The 16,654-nt window shown below is 50.6% G+C and overlaps 1 protein-coding gene across 3 annotated transcripts in view; it reads left to right on the top strand.

Moving 5' to 3' along the window:
• BRD4 (bromodomain containing 4) overlaps positions 1-16,654 on the top strand; it is a 55,828-nt gene that overhangs the window by 10,402 nt on the left and 28,772 nt on the right. For 2 of the 3 annotated variants that reach the window (XM_058424760.1, XM_058424761.1), the window contains exons 2-6: positions 6,928-7,246; positions 11,313-11,450; positions 12,794-12,929; positions 14,702-14,991; positions 15,580-15,942. In XM_058424760.1, coding sequence (XP_058280743.1) covers positions 6,962-7,246; positions 11,313-11,450; positions 12,794-12,929; positions 14,702-14,991; positions 15,580-15,942 — 1,212 coding nt within the window. In that variant the 5' untranslated portion in view covers positions 6,928-6,961. Of the gene's footprint in view, positions 1-6,925; positions 7,247-11,312; positions 11,451-12,793; positions 12,930-14,701; positions 14,992-15,579; positions 15,943-16,654 lie in introns of those variants that run through there. The other variant, XM_058424762.1, reaches the window with a different exon arrangement.

Genomic DNA, 16,654 nt, shown 5'->3' with positions numbered 1-16,654 from the left:
CGCAGCCTGCTTTTTAGGGTTGCTGTGTGGATAACTAAGCCAATACAGATGAAGTGCTGGATAACAGCATCAGCTCAAGAAGTGGCAGGTACCTCCTGTGGAGCTCTTCTAGGCCCTAGTGCAGGTCGGTGTGATGATGGCTTGCATAAAGCTCTTCTAAGTGTGGTTTAACCAGCCATCGTCTTGGCAACTGCTCCTGCCTTCCCTGGCATCTTTCTGCCTGTGTGCTCCATCACTTTAGGAGAGGGGTGAGTCTGAACAGACCAGACAGAATAAAGGCAGAATTACTGGGTTTCAAGGGGTCCGCTGGGAGGCCAGGACTTCAGGTAGAACTACAAATACAAAGTATAGCTGGTCTCAACCCATTGGTTTTCTTAGTGACTTGTGATGGACGGAACTGGAAACTGAATCTCCAGCAATCAGCAGATTCTGGGCAGTTGTTTGTGGTCTTTCTCTTTTCCTCTCTGGCTTGCCTTTAGAGCCCCAGAACTAAGCCTGCCCTGAATGTCTGTATCTATCTCTGTCCTGCTTTCTAATCTCCTTTCCTGGTCTGGGAACAGGTTGCTTGGGGCCAGGCTTCTTTGTGATGAGTGGGCTCAGAACAAAGCCTGTCTGGAGACCCTGAAAGCCCCTTCGAAGGATAGGAGCTAATTGGGGTGGGCGGTGGAGAGAACTATGATTTGATGGAGGATGCCAGTGAAGAGGGCTTGCTGCCATCCACTTTGCAAGTAGGAACTCCATCATTGCAGAAAGTGTTCAAACTTTCTGAACTGGTTTTGGATTTTTTGTTTTCTACATCTTTTGTTAGATTTCTAATTTGTCTCAACTATTGACTAGATTGTAAATAAAGTTAGTCCAAGGAAACAATTTGTTTCCTGCTCAAAGTTATAAAACATTACAGTTGTGTTCTCTGTTAAGTACTGTCTATCCCTAACATTTTCCCAAAATTCACTTAAATATTATGATTGCAAAGAACATGTTTGAAAACAGGCATGTTTAGCTGGGTGCGGTGGCTCACGCCTATAATCCCAGCACTTTGGGAGGCCGAGGTGGGCAGATCACCTGATGTTGGGAGTTTGAGACCAGCCTGACCAACATGGAGAAATCCCATCTCTACTAAAAATACAAAATTAGCCGGGCGTGGAGGCACATGCTTGTAATACCAGCTACTCAGGAGGCTGAGGCCGGAGAATTGCTGGAACCTGGCAGGCAGAGGTTACAGTGAGTAGAGATCACGCTATTGCACTCCAGCCTGGGCAACAAGAGCAAAACTCCGTCTCAAAAACAGGCATGCTTAATCAGAGGTCTATGAATTTAGAGGGAAAATTTACATTTTTATTTTCATTAACCCAGAGGTTCCCAAATTTTCTTGGTTCACGACATCCTTAAACGTCTCAGTTTTTTCTATGATGCTCTCAGGCCAAAGGAAATAGCCAACAATATTGTTTATTAGGTGGTTAAGCACAAGCAGCAGAATAAGTACCAATGTCTCAACAACTGTGTAGCTGTCTGAAAAAAAACAAAGGAATATATATTTTATCCTTACATAACCATAGTTGCCTTTTTTTTGGCGGCAGGGGTGGGCAGAGTCTTGCTTTGTTGCCCAGGCCGGAGTACAGTGGCACAATCTCGGCTCACTGCAACCTCCACCTCCCGGGTTCAAGTGATTCTCCTGTCCTAGCCTCTGGAGTAGCTGGGATTACAGGCATGCGCCATCATACCTGGCTGATTTTTTTGTATTTTTAGTAGAGATGGGGTTTCACCAGATTGGCAGGCTGGTCTCAAACTCCTGACCTCAAGTGATCCGCCCACCTCGTGTTCCCAGAGTGCTGGGATTACAGGTGTGGCCCGCCATGCCTGGCCCATAGTTACTTTCTAATAGGATATGTCTGCCTGTTGGATGCTGCACAAATCCTCAAACCTTAGAACCAGGTTGGATGTCACTACCTGCATTTCCTGTTGATGTTGATTTTTTTTTTTTTTTTTGAGATGGAGTCTTGCTGTGTCTCTCAGGCTGGAATGCAGTTGTGCTATCGTGGCTCACTGCAAGCTCCGCCTCCCAGGTTCATGCCATTCTCCTGCCTCAGCCTCCCAAGTAGCTGGGACTACAGGCGCCCGCTACCACGCCTGGCTAATTTTTTATATTTTTAGTAGAGTTGGGGTTTCACCGTGTTAGCCAGGATGATCTCGGTCTCCTGACCTCTTGATCCGCCCGCCTCGGCCTCCCAAAGTGCTGGGATTACCGGTGTTCATGTTGATTTTTATATGACCTTTGCTTTTTGTTTGTTTGTTTGTTTTGGAGACGGAGTCTTGCTCTGTTGCCCAGGCTGGAGTATAGTGGCACCATCTCTGCTCACTGCAACCTCTACCTCCTGGGTTTAAGTAATTCTCCTGCCTCAGCCTCCTGAGTAGCTGGGAACACAGGTGTACACCATCATGCCTGGGTACTTTTTTTTTTTTTTTTTTGATAGAGATAGGGTTGCACTATGTTGGCCAGGCTGGTCTCAAATTCCAGACTTAAGGTGATCCACCTGCCATGGCCTCCCAAAGTGCTGGGATTACAGGCGTGAGCCACTGTGCCTGGGCAATCTTTGTTTTTTATTACAGCAACTTGCTGATCAAGTGTTGCAGGCTGTGACACTGTTGAAAGGAATATAGTGCAATCTGGTGTTGAAATGATCAATTGCCTTGTGCTGATAGTTCCTGCAATGCCATCCGAGTTTACCATGACATCCCGAAGGCACCTGGGCACTCAGTTTGGGAACTACAGCATTGTCTAACCTGGCTTCATCCTTTTCTTCTACACTGGGAACATGATACAGGGTTTCTATTGGAAGTAGATACAAAAGTAGGACATCAAGTTCGATTATGTAGCCTTCTTTGGATTGGAAACAATAAGCGAAATTCTTTTCCTTTCCCTTGACCTTCAGCTAACTCTTAACGTGGTAAATGGTGGCTCCTGCTTTTTGGCCACATGTCAGTATGAAAATGGAGAGGGAGCAGCATTTTTTAATCTTTTCAACGGAAAACTTTGAAGATGTTGTCTCCTGGCTAACTATGCCAGGCGTGCTTTCTCTTGCCGCTGCCTGCCTGACCCCCACCAAGAAGCGCACACACTCTTCCACCGCCTCTAGTCTCATTCTCCGTCCCTTCTTCAGAGATGCCGCCTGTCCCTCGGGTCAGTGCAGATCCCTCTCCCCATCCATGACCAGAGCAGCCCTGCCCTTCTCCTCCACGGTATTCACCCCCATGTATTGCCTAATCACTCGGGAGAATGCCATGTCAACCGCTGAGTCCTAAGGGCAAGGCATGTTAGGACCTGTTGCCTGAGCGAGTGACTGAGTCTGGTGGTCTCCACATTATCCATGTGAGAGTGTGAACTGTGTTCCTTTTCCAGAGCTTTGAGATTGAGCTGGAAGCCCCAGGATGACAATCTGGATGTGGTCACTAAGGGTTCACCTCCTGTGTGCTGGGAAGATAAAAGTGAAATAAAGATGAGCCTGCCTTCAGGTTCCTAGGGGGCTGACCGTGGAACTCACTAGATGGAGATTAGGGAAGCACCAGATGCTATGGGCCAGAGAGAGAGAGAGAGAGAGAGAGAGTCTGCGAGTCTATGTCTGCGTCCATCCATCTGTCTGGCAGTAGGGCTAGCAGATCAAAGGCTGAAGGTGACGGTGGCTGACTTGTTGTTGGAGCCTAGATGCTAGGGGCCTGGGGCAATGTGGGGTTGAGGGGAACCACTGTGGGAAGAATTCGCCCAAGGAGGCTGACCTCATCAAATCTGGGCCTTAGAAAAGTCATCTGGCTCTCACATAGGATTTCTCACTGTACCTCTCTTTCTTGCCCCATAACAGACTAGAAGTGGTTGTTTTTCCTCATGTTTCTTGTCATTGCAGTAAGAGTGCGCTCTTGAAGTTTCCCAGGGGTCTTACTTTCCTGTAGTCATGGGAAGGCTGTGGGCATAGCAATAGGTCATTGTGGTCCCTTGAGGTGCAGGTGCTGCACAGGCCCAGAGTGGGTGCAGAAGTCCCAGGCTTTTTATGGTGATCTCCCTTGTGGGGCCATGGATGTCACTTTCTTTTCTTTTTCTTTTTCTTTTTTTGAGATGGAGTTTTACTCTTGTTGCCCAGGCTGGAGTACAGTGGCACAGTCATGGCTCACTGCAGTTTCCGCCTCCCAAGTTCAAGCAGTTCTCCGGCCTCAGCCTCCCGAGTAGCTGGCCACCATGCCCGGCTAATTTTTTGTGTTTTTAGTAGAGATGGGGTTTCATCATGTTGGCCAGGCTCGTCTCCAACTCCTGACCGCAAGTGACCCACCCTTCTCGGCCTCCCGAAGTGCTGGGATTACAGGCGCGAGCCACCATGCCCAGCCAGATGTCACTTTCATTGGTTATCTTTAGAGCCTCCTTAAAGTAACTTTGGGGTACTGGTAGCTAGCTCCCAGGTTTGTCTTATGTGTCGAACATGTCATACCTTCACATTTGAACAGACAACCTCCAGCAGTTTCTTTCCTCAGGGACTTGGGTGTGTCTTTGTTAAGGATGGCGGCCACTGTGTCACGACCATCTGTGTTGGACACTTCTGGTGTGTGTGTGCAGCTCACTAATGAGGACTTCCTTAATTCAAAGGCCAACTGAACTGCCCAGGAATCAGATGCCAGGTTTTGGGCCACTCTATCTGCTTAGACCTGGTGTTTCCACTCCTGGGTCAGGTACTTCTCTCTGCCTTGGTTTCCCTATCTGTAAAGTGGGGATGAGGCCAGAAGCAATGTTAGCAGTTTTGAGGATTTAACTGTTACTGTGCGTCACTTGTGAGCTGGCTGGCTAGGGAATGGTATTTTGGCTTTTGCAATGGCTTAAAACAGCAAATGAGGCAAGGTTCAAGAGTCAGGTTTTCTGTAGAAAACTGTTTTTTTCCTCTTGTGAACAGAAAATTCAGCTTCCGGCCGGGCATGGTGCCTCACGCCTGTAACCCCAGCAGTTTGGGAGGCCGAGTGGATCACCTGAGGTCAGTTTGAGACCAGCCTGGCCAACATGGTGAAACCCATCTCTACTAAAAATACAAATATTAGCACATGCCTGTAATCCTAGCTACTGGGGAGGCTGAGGTGGAGAATCACTTGACCCTGGAAGGCAGAGGTTGCAGTGAGCCAAGATTGCACCACTGCACTGCCTGGGTGACAGATCCTGTCTCCAAAAAAAAAAAAACAACAACAAAAAAAAAAAACGAAAATTCAGCTTCCTCGGCTCAAGGGCCTGTCTAGGCCTGGTGAGAAGGTGAAGAAGAGTGGTCACTGGCCCAGAGCACACATGAGTTTTCATCTTTTGGCTTTGCTGCAAGTCTTTTTGGAAAGAGACAAGCATGGCCCAGCCCAGAAGTTCTAGAAGTCCTTGGCGTCATCTTGCCTCAAGGGCATTGCTTGGAGATTTCCAGAATGTCATTACTTAATGGAAAATTTATAGGATCTGCTTCCTTTTGAGACAGCTTGGCTCTGCACCCTGGCCACCTGTGTCCTTGTGGCTGGGCTGCTCCCGCCCCTGCCTGCCATCACTCACCTGGCGTGTGCTTGGTGTGCAGCATCAGCTGTATGTTTCTGGAGCTGCTTTCTAGGAGAAATCTAATCATAGAAACCAAACTGCATGGCATTCCTTGGCCTCACTCTGTGTACCCTCCATCCCGGGATCCAGGCTTCCCCAATGCCTTTAGGCTTCCCCTCCTCTTGACTCCATCACACTTGTCCCCATCGGTGACTTTGGACTTGCTGGTCCTGCTGCATGGAAGCCCTCTCCAGCCTACTCCACTTGTGAGTGGGGTTTAAACCCCACTGACATGTTTCCTTGTCTGTGATGCTGTCCTTCTACCAATACTTGTGTCCAATCACTTGGTGTGTCCTGTAATCTATCTGTGCCTGGACCAAGACTGGTACCCTGGACCCAAGGTTCCCAGCAAGCTGATATGTGGCTGGTGTCATTTGTCCCTGTGTCTTCTCCTATCTCACTGGCCTCCTATCTCCACAGTCTAGTCCACGGAGTTGCTTTATGTAGCAAATTCTCCGTTTGGAGCTTTTAAAATAGGATTATTTGCCAGAATTGCATTTACAAAAAAAGTTTGTGTAATCCTGGTTTAAATAAATTACACAAAGTAATTCACTGGCAGCTAGGGTACCTAGTGTGTGCTAGGCATAAAGCTGCTTCTGGACCCACTAAAAGTTCATCCCAGAATGATATCTCCACTGAGTTCTTAGGTTTATTACTAGAGATGAAAAAAAAAAAAAAGAAGAAGAAAATGGTAGGTCTAGTATGGATTCATTTTTATTTTATCGGCAGTAAACATGCAGATTCTTTCCTCAGCAAACCTTATTTAAGTTACCAAGAAAATATTCTTAGTAAGTTTGTGGCTTTGCCCTGAGCACTTGACAGTGGACTGGGTGGGCAGACCCGGCCTTCCTGCTTCTCCTTGCCTGGCCCACCAAATGGAATTACTGACTTAGCTTGATGCTTTGTGTGTGATAAATGCAAACAGTTTTAATGTAAATGTTGTATGTGGGAGCCTGCACATCATCCCCTTCCACACACAGGCAGCATCTCCTAAAAGCTTACAGGTGGGAAAAGGGATGTGCAGGTTTGTGAGACGTGGCTTCATTGCACATCCTTCGTAGTTCCCAGAGCCCTTGCTGGCTCCTAGTGGGCTCTCACCACCTCACTCTGCCTCCTCTGTTGGTTTGTGGTCTCCTCCCTGCTGGAGGGTAAGTCTAGGGAGAGGAGACATTGGAACCCTTTCAGTCAAAGCATGGGGTGGCCCCTCTGGCCAACCTGGCCAGCTACCAAGGAACTCAGTCCTTGGAGACCACAGCCAGAGGGACTTGTCATTCTGAGCGGTGCCCATCTGCTGACTGATCTCTCACAGGGGCTCTTCTCTTCCTTTGTAGAGTGCCTGGTGAAGAATGTGATGGGATCACTAGCATGTCTGCGGAGAGCGGCCCTGGGACGAGATTGAGAAATCTGCCAGTAATGGGGGATGGACTAGAAACTTCCCAAATGTCTACAACGCAGGCCCAGGCCCAACCCCAGCCAGCCAACACAGCCAGCACCAACCCCCCGCCCCCGGAGACCTCCAACCCTAACAAGCCCAAGAGGCAGACCAACCAACTGCAATACCTGCTCAGAGTGGTGCTCAAGACACTATGGAAACACCAGTTTGCGTGGCCTTTCCAGCAGCCTGTGGATGCTGTCAAGCTGAACCTCCCTGTGAGTAGTGTGGGCAGGGCCCAGGGCTGCCGTCCTCGAGGTCTCCTCCTGCATGTCTCCTGGTCAGGGCAGATCCTGGGGAAGGGTAGGAGATGCATTTGGAGTCGTGGTGAGAGCTGTAGGGCCCTTGAGTGAGAGGTTTCAGCAGTTCCGATCAGTTGAAATCGGGGAGAAAGAACGAGCTAATTGGCTTAACAATAACTGGTTTCTTAGATATTGGAATCCTGGGGAAAATTGTGTAGAGGTTGAAGCAGTGGGAGAAAGGAAGGCCCACAGATCTACTTCCAGTTCCATAGTGAGTTGAAGTCAGAGCACTTGGCCATCCTAGCCCCTTCCTTTCTCAGGTGTGGACATAGTTGATCAAGGATAGGTAGACGTAGTTGATCAAACTATGCTAGAGGGGGATTGGCTTGCTGCAGTAGCAGTCACCTAGCATCATCGTCACTGTCACCCGGAGCACACGGTGGGGAAAGATAATGGATTACCTCGCAGGGAGTGCAAGTACATGGAGGCGGCCCCAGGTGGAGAAAGGTGGCTGTGGCTGCAGCTGCACGGGTGGTGTTGCCCTCCCTCCCTCTGGGTATAGCACACTTGCTCTTGTGCTTTTGTGAGCCCACCTCTCTTCTCTTTCCCTAGAGAGTTTTCCATTTGCCCATATCCCTAGCAAACTGTTCTGCAAGCACAACTTGTATCTCCAGCTGAACCTCAGGGAGCAGATGGAATAAATGCTTTAGTTTTTTTCTTTTCTTTAAAGCACCAGGGATTAATTGTCTTTAAATTGTCCTTTGCTGTTTGCCAAGTCCCATACACTCCCTGGCAAGTGCATTAGGTGGTTGCAGCCACTGACCCAGGCTGGTGTGTGCACACTAGAGCCACTGGTGTGTAGGAGCGGCATTAGCCTCTGCCAGGCATCCAGACTCCCAAGTTTAAAGCCATTGTGTCTGTAAGAACTGTCTGGTGCTCTTGGTTCACTGAATACGTGTCATGCACTCGGGGGAAGATAATCAGAACAGGGCAGTACGTGTCTGGGTCTTGAAATGGCTCAGGAAAGGTATGGAGGCAAAAGAGGGGCCACACTCTCCATTGACCAAGATAAGGAGTGGAGGCAGTCAGCTGTGTTGGCCTGCGGGAGGGAGACTGTTGGGGAAGCTCACTGCACCAGTCTCTAGCTGGTCTGGACAGGGTCCATAGTTGAGAGTGACATTCTCAGAGCAGATGCACAGAACCAGGAGAGAAGGAGCTGGGGGGGGCTGGAGTGGAACCCAGAGCGCTGTGAGGCCCTTAGGGGTTTGGGGGAAGGCAGAAGGCATACAGAAGAGAGCATTTCCCCAGATTCCAACATCAGAAGCTACAGGGAGGTCAAAGAGATGAGGATTCCGACCTGACCATCCTGTTGACCTTTAGGAGGGCATTGGTGACCTTAGGAAGACGTGACACAGAAGTAGAAACCAGATTTGCGACGGTGTGAATGAGAAGGTGAGGATGTGAAGCCACCATTTCAAGAAGCTTGGCTTTGAAGGGAAACGCATCAGTGCCAGAATAGCAGAGGGGTCAGCTTGTTACAAGAAAATGCAGTGGGAACTGAAGCAGGGAGGGCTGAGAAGGTGAAGACAGGAGAAGGAAGGGCTGGGGGACTTGAGATTGCCGAGAAGCAGCAGCATCCCAGTCGAGGTTGAGGGAACAGTGCTGGCCAGCGGGGCAGACAAGTATGGGTGGTTGGTTAGGCCATGGGGTTTGGGAGTTCAAGGTCAATCTCTGAAGTGCAGGCTGGAGAGTGGCCAGGACATTCTTGCTCCAGGCAGAGTGTGAATCTACCTGTCCCTATGACTGTTGACATTGCCCTCATTAGCTCTGACATAAGAAGAAGGGACTGATCCATGGTGGCCCTGATCTGATGTCTTCAGAGATGGGAGAGTGAGGAGCTGAGGAGGGAGCTTGCTGAGTGAGAGTGGTCTCAAGGCGTTTGGTGGGGGCTGAGCCAAAGGGGATGCTTGATCAGGAGCATTGTCATGCTAAATCTGTTTTCCGGGGACTTCCTTCTTCAGGAGATGTTAATAAGGCCACCCTAAAAAGTATTCCTTGTCTGCCGGGCTCAGTGGCTCACTCTTGTAATCCCAGCACTTTGGGAGGCCGAGGCGGGCAGATCACAAGGTCAGGAGATCGAGACCACGGTGAAACCCCATCTCTACTAAAAATACAAAAAATTAGCCTGGCATGGTGGCAGGCGCCTGTAGTCCCAGCTACTCCGAGAGGCTGAGGCAGGAGAATGGCGTGAACCCGGGAGGCGGAGCTTGCAGTGAGCCGAGATTGTGCCACGGCACTCCAGCCTGGGCGACAGAGCGAGACTCCGTCTCAAAAAAAAAAAAAAAAAAAAAAAGTATTCGTTGTCTGTTTTCTGATGCCTTCTAGGTCTTCACCCGCATTTTGATCTCCTATCATGCCCCCAAACTATACTATCCAGGCTGGCAGTTCCTCTTCCCGCACCGTTCTCTCTGCCTTCACCCCAATTCCTCTTCACTGTTCTGTTGGCCATTGAGACATGTGACATACTGTGGCCAATTCAGTGGCCTTTGGCCATAGAATAAAATTTAAATTTCCACTGGGATAGATCTATTCAGACTTGGTTCTCTTGGGAAAGGAGGTCAGAGCATAGAAAGTGGTACCAATAGTCTGCTTCCAGTCTCCCCTCTTCACCACTTGCCCAAAGGTGCCTGGGTGTGCACTTGTAGCCCTCACCCCCAGGGCAGTTCCATGACCTGTGCCAAAACCTTACATGTAAGCAGGTGGCCCTTGACTCTTTCTCGTGGATGTCAGAACATCTCAAAAACCCCACACCCATACCCTGTGCTGGCCTTTCCAACACTGTCCACTACCATTCCTGAGCAGGGCCTCGGTGCTTGCTGTTAGTATACCTGCTCTCTTCTCCCTGCAACAGCCTCTCCACCTGCAGCCTGTGCCTCTACCGTGGGACTCCACTTGGATTTGGTTCTGATACGCCACTCGAACTTAATTACGGGAGTACCTGTCCTCAGTCAGGGTGATGGCTCAGAAAGTTTGGCTATCAGTGGGTTAGGCCAACAGCCTGAGCTGCTCTAGTCACTGGGGGCTTGCTGTCTGGGTGCAGCCCTCTGCCTGGCCCTGTGATCCTCACACCTGGAAACCCAGGCACTGCTTGATCTGTCCCTACATTCCTTCTGTGGTTGTTTTTAAAAATGAACTTAGTTTTAGAATAGGTTTAGATTTAGAGAAAAAGTTGTGAGAATAACGTGGTTTGATTTCGGGCACTTTAAAACATTTACATCTGTTATCTGGCTCCTTCTTTTTGGCACTTAGAGAGTAAGATGTGAAGGTTTGAGGATTGGGATGGTGGATTTTTTTTTTTTTTTTTTTTGACTAAGGATTGTGAAGGCTGTCCAGATTTGTCATTTGGCAGTTAACCTGGTCGTTCAGCTGTATCTAGATACTAAAGAATCCTTAGTGGTAGACTGTGTGCAAGTGAAAGAAACATAAGTCCAGTGAATTTGACTAAGGGTGGAAACTTATGCTCCGCAGCTCTTCATGGTGACAAGGAGGCAGGAGTGCCAGGGTCAAGGGTTACAAGTGGGCTCCAGCATTGGCGCCAGGGGAATTTGCATTTTATGGACATGTAAAATTTCAAATGGTGGGGACAAGTAGGACCTGCCATGGGTTGTCTTACTAGGTGAGGATTGCTTTTTAAAAGGCTGCCTGGTTTCCCCCTTATTTATTAAAAGTGAAAGAATATTTTAGCATCCATAAAAAGAAAAAATGTGCATTTCAATGAAGGCAACCTGTTCCAAGATAGAATGGTTGGAAACTTGTACGTTTCCCTCTGAATTACTCCCCAGCATTCAGGAACGCTTCCCCACTCCACTTTATTTTGGTGTTCCCCCTCAAGATAATTTGCTGATGCCAGTAGGAGCTGTAGCTCCCGTGGATTTGCCTGTGGAGCAGCCAGGGGTGAGGTCCCCAGGCCAGCCTGGCCAGCCCAACGTTTGTGCTGCCTGGCTGCCTAGGTGACACTGGACTTTTGCTCTCTGCTCTCCAGGATTACTATAAGATCATTAAAACGCCTATGGATATGGGAACAATAAAGAAGCGCTTGGAAAACAACTATTACTGGAATGCTCAGGAATGTATCCAGGACTTCAACACTATGTTTACAAATTGTTACATCTACAACAAGGTGAGATATGGGGGTGGGTGTCCAGCTGCCCTGGGGAGAGGAGGGGAGGCGACGGCAGTGGGCATGTCAGGAGCCCGTGGGCAGTGGTGTTGGGTATGGCTGGGCTTGGAGTCTGGCAAGAGGAGACCCTTGGAGGTAGAGGTAATGAGACTTGTGGTTGTGCCTGTGACTGGGTGTGGGCTTTTTTGCTGGGAGGAGGGTGCTGGCCATGTTGAACTTGCAAGCTGTCCTTGTTAGCCTGAAGCATGTGCTTCTGGTGCCCTTGGGATTTTGGTTCCTGAGCATGTCTAGTAGAGAAGGTGTGAGGAGAATAGTGGCGACTCATGACAAAGTCCATTTGGGTGATGTAAATTGTTAGGAAAGAGCCTGCTAAAATGTAGTTGTGCAGAGGTGTGCCCAGAGACCTCCACGTGAGAGAGGGTGTGATGGGGCCGGCGCAGAGCTTAGTTGCTCTGTGGGTGATGGTCTGCTGGAACTGTGGACATGACTGTCGATAACTCTTGGCCATAGATGAAGTGTCCCCCCGATCCTACATGTAGACCTGAAGGTCACTTCCTAACCCCGTAGCCAAACCTTTCGGCTCGGCTGTGCCATGAAGCCAGATCATTTGTTTACAGTTCAGACCACAGATGTGATTAAAATCAACCCTTTCAAATAGAACGACTCTGGAGGGAGACACTATACAGAACTCAGCTTTTGACCTCTGCTGGTGTAGTGGGTAAAAATGCCCAGAAGAGATGGGTAGGTGAGTTTCTTGAAGTTTACTGTGTTTTTTAAAGTCTCAGCTCTCACCACTTAGGTTTGAGCAAAATGTGCAGACCAGGCTCTCAGTTTAGAACTGAGTGGGAACAGCATGTTACAGATGAGGTGACAGAGTGGGACCCCTCAACTAGTGTGAGATGTGCAGTGCCCAGAGTCCTGGTGAGCTGCCATGGGGGTACGTTGGGGAGCATTGCCGGGGCCCTGCTAATGTATCATGGCAAGAAATCCTGTGTCATTCAAGTATTTCTGGTGAAATTGAATAGTGTCAAAGGAGGGCCCCTTTCAGTGATTGGCTGAGCTTGGTAGATGCTTAAGGCATTAGGATGGCTTGTCACATAGGCCAGAGCTTAAAAGATGAGGGAGGTGCAGGTAGACAAGTGTAGGCTCAGCACACCTGTGGGAACACAAGCCTCTGTGATACCTGGTAGTGTAGCCATTGTGGCTCCTTTGGGTGCAGATCGGGGAAGGACCCGGAATACGACGCTTCATGCTTTGGGGGCAGGGGGTGGCATGGGGTGCCCTGTCTACAGAGGTGGGGAGGGGAGGGCCCTCTGACTCTACCCGTGTGTCTCCTTATCCAGCCTGGAGATGACATAGTCTTAATGGCAGAAGCTCTGGAAAAGCTCTTCTTGCAAAAAATAAATGAACTACCCACAGAAGAAACCGAGATCATGATAGTCCAGGCAAAAGGAAGAGGACGTGGGAGGAAAGAAACAGGTAGAGTATTGAAATAGCAAGTAAATTGGCTTTCTCCCCGACTTTTGTCCCTTTTCCAAGTTTGGTAGGGGGCTGGGAGTGACAGGAAGATGGTGACATTATATACTGCATGCCGTGTTGGTGTTTGGACATGTGAGATTGGGTTCGGTGTTGGATCCATCCCACAGGGTCATGTGGCCCTGTGGTCTCTTCTAGGCAGAAATAATTGGGCCCTGCCTTTTCTGAGGGTAGGTGATGGACTTAGGGTAAAAAGAAAGTGTAACTTCTCAAAGCACTTTGACGTTTTTTGAACACTTCACCCTGCCAGTGTCATAGGTGGCTTTTACTTTTCCATTTTAATGACATTAACATGACCAGAAATCATTTTAACTAATATCTCAGTTCTAAACCTTGAGGTTTGTGATTGGAATTACCTTAATGCACTGGTGTCAGAGCTATCCCTGCTTCTGATGCCCAGTCATCTGAAGTGAAAGCCCTCCTCATCCATCTCAGCCTGTCACCACCCCCAACTGACACAGGGTTCCAGGGGCCAGCTGGCAGAGCTGCCCACTCCAGGAAATGATTCTGTCTAGGAAACTCTCCAGCAGCTACTGTCTACATCTTGTCCTTTGCAGCTCCATGCTGCAGAAGGGTGACATTTGCGAAGTGGTCCCTGAGTGTGAGTTGTTTGCTTCTCTGAGCAGCAGCCTTTCACCTGGCCTCCCACGCTGTTCTGAAGTGGTGGCAGAAAGGGGGTTGCTACATCCCCTGCTGCACCCAAAGGTAACCAAGGAGAACTAGTCTCACGTGTCACCCTGTGGCTCTTGTACATATCAGATCACATCTCTGATCCTCATGTAAGTCACATCCCTTATCCTTACATGAGGATATTGGTCCTCACTCCCTGGGACCAGGGGTTTGGGCTGCACGCTGGGCAGACAGACATGGTGGCATCTCCCGTTCTAGTCGGGAGAAGCCCAGGAGTTGTGCCTGGGGAAGGAGAATTGGGAAACTCAGCAGAATCTCACCCTTGCTCCTTGAGATGCACAGGGAACATGGGTGCTGCTTGAGCTGGTAGATGAAGGCACTGGGTGTCTTTGTCCATTTTCATGGCAGCCAGCATGCACACGAAGGATGTGGTGACCCAGGTTATGCTCCTAGACATTCGCATCCTGGTCCACCCACTTTTGTTAGAGCTCTGACCATAACCCCTCACTTTTTGCAGCTGGTCGGGTGTGCCACATGACCATTGTGTATTCGGACTCCCTGCACAGCTGCTGGAAGGCAGCGCTCGAGCCAGTCATGAAGGGCAACAGTCCAGCTGCCCCCTGTGGTTCCAGGAGGTGGGGGCCTGCCAGTTTCCAGAAACCTTGGCGAGGGCGGCTACTGCCGGCTCCCTGCCAGAAGCTCTTACTCAGAAGGCAGTGCTTCTGGGAACAAGGGCAGCTGTGCCTGGAAGCTCTAAGGAGTGTTTTCCCGCTCTCTGTCCCTTGTCAGTGTGTGCTTCCTGCTCCTTGAGCCTGGGCCTCCAGGCTTCATGAAGGGGTCTTTGTGCGCGAGTTGGGAGTTGCAGACAGGACGCCCTAGGAAATAGGAAGTGCGGTTTTCTGCTCTTCTCTGAGCCCCAGGGACAGGTGGATGGGTTTGGCAGAGTGGAGTCTGGGATGTTCGTCTCTCAGGCAAATGCAACACGCAGATGTGCGTTCACCGTGTGTGGTGTATGTCCCCACGAGGTCAGCCAGCATGTGGATGTCAGCATGGCCTTTAACTCCCCGTCTTATTATGATTCGTAGGGACAGCAAAACCTGGCGTTTCCACGGTACCAAACACAACTCAAGCATCGACTCCTCCGCAGACCCAGACCCCTCAGCCGAATCCTCCTCCTGTGCAGGCCACGCCTCACCCCTTCCCTGCCGTCACCCCAGACCTCATCGTCCAGACCCCTGTCATGACAGTGGTGCCTCCCCAGCCACTGCAGACGCCCCCGCCGGTGCCCCCCCAGCCACAACCCCCACCCGCTCCAGCTCCCCAGCCCGTACAGAGCCACCCACCCATCATCGCGGCCACCCCACAGCCTGTGAAGGTGAGTGTCCTGGACTCTGGAGGGCTGCTGTCACCAGGGAGGAGAGTGGCCCTTTCCTTGCCCGTGTTTTACACAGAGCCTGTTCTGGGTCCCAGGCACTGATGGGTGTTTCTGGGGAGATCTTGCTGTGTTGAAATTGCAGCCCAGAAACAGCTGCCCCGCTGACTCAAGGGTCCCATAATTGTGTCACACCTCCTAGTGGGTTCCTGCCCCCTGCCCCTCTCTAATTTAGACTGTGCATATTTGCAGATGTGCCATCTAAATAGTCTCTGAATTGTGCCTCCCCTGGGCACTTGGGGAGAGGCCCTGATGTTAGGTATTAAGCAGCCTCCAGAGGTCCCTTGGCTTCCAAGTGAACACACAGTTTTATGCTTTCTCCTGCCACAGGCAGGTCCTGTCCCAGCTGCAGAGCAGAGTGGTGGGACATGATCTGCCTGTCCTTGGCCCTTTGCCTGTGCAATTATCTTTGGGTCCATCCTGTGTGAGTGTTGGGCCCCAAGATAGGGCTTGGCTTTGGGGGTGACCCTGAGGGCAGCTGTGCTGGCTGCCACTTCTGACTGTGCCTGTTGGCGTCCGTGTTCTTGGCAGACAAAGAAGGGAGTGAAGAGGAAAGCAGACACCACCACCCCCACCACCATTGACTCCATTCACGAGCCACCCTCGCTGCCCCCGGAGCCCAAGACCACCAAGCTGGGCCAGCGGCGGGAGAGCAGCCGGCCTGTGAAACCTCCAAAGAAGGACGTGCCCGACTCTCAGCAACACCCAGCACCAGAGAAGAGCAGCAAGGTCTCGGAGCAGCTCAAGTGCTGTAACGGCATCCTCAAGGAGATGTTTGCCAAGAAGCACGCTGCCTACGCCTGGCCCTTCTACAAGCCTGTGGACGTGGAGGCACTGGGCCTACACGACTACTGTGACATCATCAAGCACCCCATGGACATGAGTACAATCAAGGTGAGCGGGATGTGCCTGAGGGAAGGGACAAGGTGGGCAGGCTGTCCCTCCACATCAGAACCTTCCTAGACCTTTTAGTCCAAGAGGAGGCCCAGGCCTGGAACGGTGGCTGTGTGGGCTTTTCCCGCCAACTCGAAGAAACTCAGCGCCCCCTGCTGTCTGTTGTGGGACATGCTCCGAGACCTGGTGCTTGGCCATTGTGGCTGCAGATGGCAGTGCTGCCTCTTCCCCTAGTCTGAGGAAAAGCAAGACAAGCCCTCTGGTCTTGGGGGCCCAGTGCCCCGGGTACCTTGCCCACACAGTAGATGCTCCATGGGAGTTTGGGGCTTGGCGGCCTTGCCAGCCTCTTTGTGGTGGGGAGGGCCTTGCTGTCTCCTCTGTGTGGAAGGCATTCTGTAAGTGCCGATATTTTCACCATAGTGTTTTGAGGCCTTTTTGGTTTTAAGACTTGTTACATGTTTCTTCTTCTGGGAGTGGAGTCCAAAGCATGGGGCAGGCAGAGCAGGGAACAGTGCTGTGTCCCTTTGACCAGCTCCTGTACTGTGTCGTCACGATGAGCTGGGCCCAGCCCTCTCCATCAGTTCTCCCCGTCAGTTCTGGCTCAGGCTCCTCCTCCTGTGGGTTCTGAGTCCCACCTGCCTGTGAGCCAGGCAGGTGAGCTGGGATGCTGGCAGGGCCAGTCCCAGCCCTGAGGCTGAGAACTGGGGTGATG

This window comes from Hylobates moloch, unplaced genomic scaffold (genome assembly GCF_009828535.3).
Source record: "Hylobates moloch isolate HMO894 unplaced genomic scaffold, HMol_V3 SCAFFOLD_12, whole genome shotgun sequence".
NCBI classification, from domain to species: Eukaryota; Metazoa; Chordata; class Mammalia; order Primates; family Hylobatidae; genus Hylobates; species Hylobates moloch.
This window is presented reverse-complemented; position numbering and strand designations above follow the sequence as displayed.